General features: G+C 36.9%; 1 protein-coding gene across 1 annotated transcript; it reads left to right on the top strand.

Annotated features, from left to right (window-relative positions):
* On the top strand, positions 1 to 483 carry LOC140824244 (uncharacterized). The gene has a single exon (XM_073185841.1). The coding sequence runs from the start codon at positions 1 to 3 to the stop codon at positions 481 to 483; it is 483 nt and encodes a 160-aa protein (XP_073041942.1).
* The last annotated feature ends 1,597 nt before the right edge of the window (positions 484 to 2,080 follow it).

The raw sequence follows: 2,080 nt of genomic DNA, 5'->3' as shown, positions 1-2,080 counted from the left end.
ATGATTAAGGACGTGGAGCTCAAATTGCATAAAAATGTTGTTCGATCAGACCTTATTGTATTACTAATACCCGAGTTTGACATTATTTTGGGCATGGATTGGCTCACACTAAACGGATCTACTATCGATATTCAGCGGAGGTCAGTATCTATTAGACCGCCTAATAGGAAAGCGTTCATCTTTGAGGCTGCACAAAACAGTCAAATGTCGCATGTCATTTCATGCATCTGTGAAAAGAAGCTTATCCGAATAGGCTGTCAAGGTTTTCTTGCTAGTATTATATATGTACCCAACACTGACAGTCGATCGATCGGGGATGTGGAGGTTGTCAAGGAATTTCGGGACGTGTTCCCTGACGATGTTTCTGGTATCCCACCCGAGCGAGAGGTGGAATTTGCTATTGAGCTGATGCTTGGTACTGTGCCGATCTCTAAGGCACCGTATGGCCTAGCACCTGCTGAAATGAAAGAATTAAAATATTGAGAGCTTCTAGTTAAGGGATATATTCGCCCTACTTTCTCTCCATGAGCGCGCCATACTGTTTGTGAAGAAAAATGATTGGAGCACGAGACTGTGCATCGATTACACATAGCTAAATAGAGTGACAATGAAGAATAAATATACATTACCCCGAATCGAAGATTTATTTGATCAATTGCAAGGAGCTTCAATATTTTCAAAGATAAATATACGGCTTGGATTTCTACTAGTTGAGAGTAAAAGTGGCGGATGTGCACAAGACGGCTTTCAGAAAGCGTTATGGGCATTATGAGTTTTTTAGTGATGTCTTTTGGATTGACTAATGCTCTAGTGATCTTCATGGATCTCATGAATAGCATATTTCAGCCGTACCTCGATCAGTTATTATTGTCTTCATCGATGATATTTGATCTAATCCAAGAGCCGAGATGAGTATGATCAGCACTTGAAGACGACCTTGCAAGTATTACGAAATCAAAAATTATATGAAAAGTTCAGCAAGTGTGAGTTTTGCTAGAGAAGTGACATTTTTAGGCCACATTGTGTCAAATGAGAGAGTAGAGGTCGACCCAATTAAGTTCAAGTCAGTGAAAGAATGGCCAGCCCCTAGAAGTGTGACTGGAAATCTGCAGTTTCTTGGGTTTTGTTGGCTACTATCGTAAGTTCATCAAGGGTTTTTCATCTAGTGCAGTACCCTTGACATCTTTGACGAAGAAGAGTGCGAAATTTAATTTAAGGTCCAGGAATTTAATTCATATAACCTGAATGCATACAATCTAAGATTTTTTATTTTAATTATGTTTTTAATTATTTTTATGCATTTTATGAATAATTCATGCATTATAGAATTTATTTCATGAAATGTTAAAAGTTCATGCATTAGGGTTTCTAGATGCATTTCGCGCCCGAACGGGGAACGGAGACCGGAGAATTATCAGAAAATCATTTTTATTACACGATTAATTTTTATTAATTAATTTAAGATGTTTTAAAGATATTTTTCAAGAAATGGGTTTTGTTGGGTATTTTACCCGCCAAAGCATATTTTTCAGCAGTACGTAAATTTTATCGAACCGGAGAACTTTTTGAGGGTTCAACTAATATTTTCAAAAACTTTCCAGCACGAAATATTTTCTGAGGATAGGTTTGAACTTAATGGGCCTACTTTTAAGCTTGTTTGGCTTAAAATCCTTTTTAAACTTTTAAATGATAATATAGGGCCCATTATTTTATTTGTTAACTATTCAATTAATACATAATAACTCTAAACCTAAACTAATATCCCCACCAGCTGATACCCCTATGGAGACATCATTCCCTCGGATTTTCCAGCAGCAAACCCAAGCAAAATCTTGGCCACTTCATTGCTTGCAAAGAAAAATTCTCTCGGTGCTCGTTCTTCATTCTCCTTGCGTATATTCATCATCCAGGCACACATTGTATTATTCTTTACGCATCATACAAGTTTTATAAGCTGTTGAAACTGTTATTGCTTTAAAAGTCTCGATCCATCATTTACCCGAAGCATTTTCATTTTTGGTTGATTTTCTTGCATAACTCTCGACTTTTTCTGGTTTTTGCTATGTAAGGGCTGCTGTAT

This window comes from Primulina eburnea, chromosome 2 (genome assembly GCF_022965805.1).
Source record: "Primulina eburnea isolate SZY01 chromosome 2, ASM2296580v1, whole genome shotgun sequence".
NCBI classification, from domain to species: domain Eukaryota; kingdom Viridiplantae; phylum Streptophyta; class Magnoliopsida; order Lamiales; family Gesneriaceae; genus Primulina; species Primulina eburnea.
This window is presented reverse-complemented; position numbering and strand designations above follow the sequence as displayed.

Bases quoted from the DNA above. Each gene is read 5' to 3' on its own strand.
- LOC140824244 (XM_073185841.1), top strand. From the start codon at position 1: ATGATTAAGGACGTGGAGCTCAAATTGCATAAAAATGTTGTTCGATCA.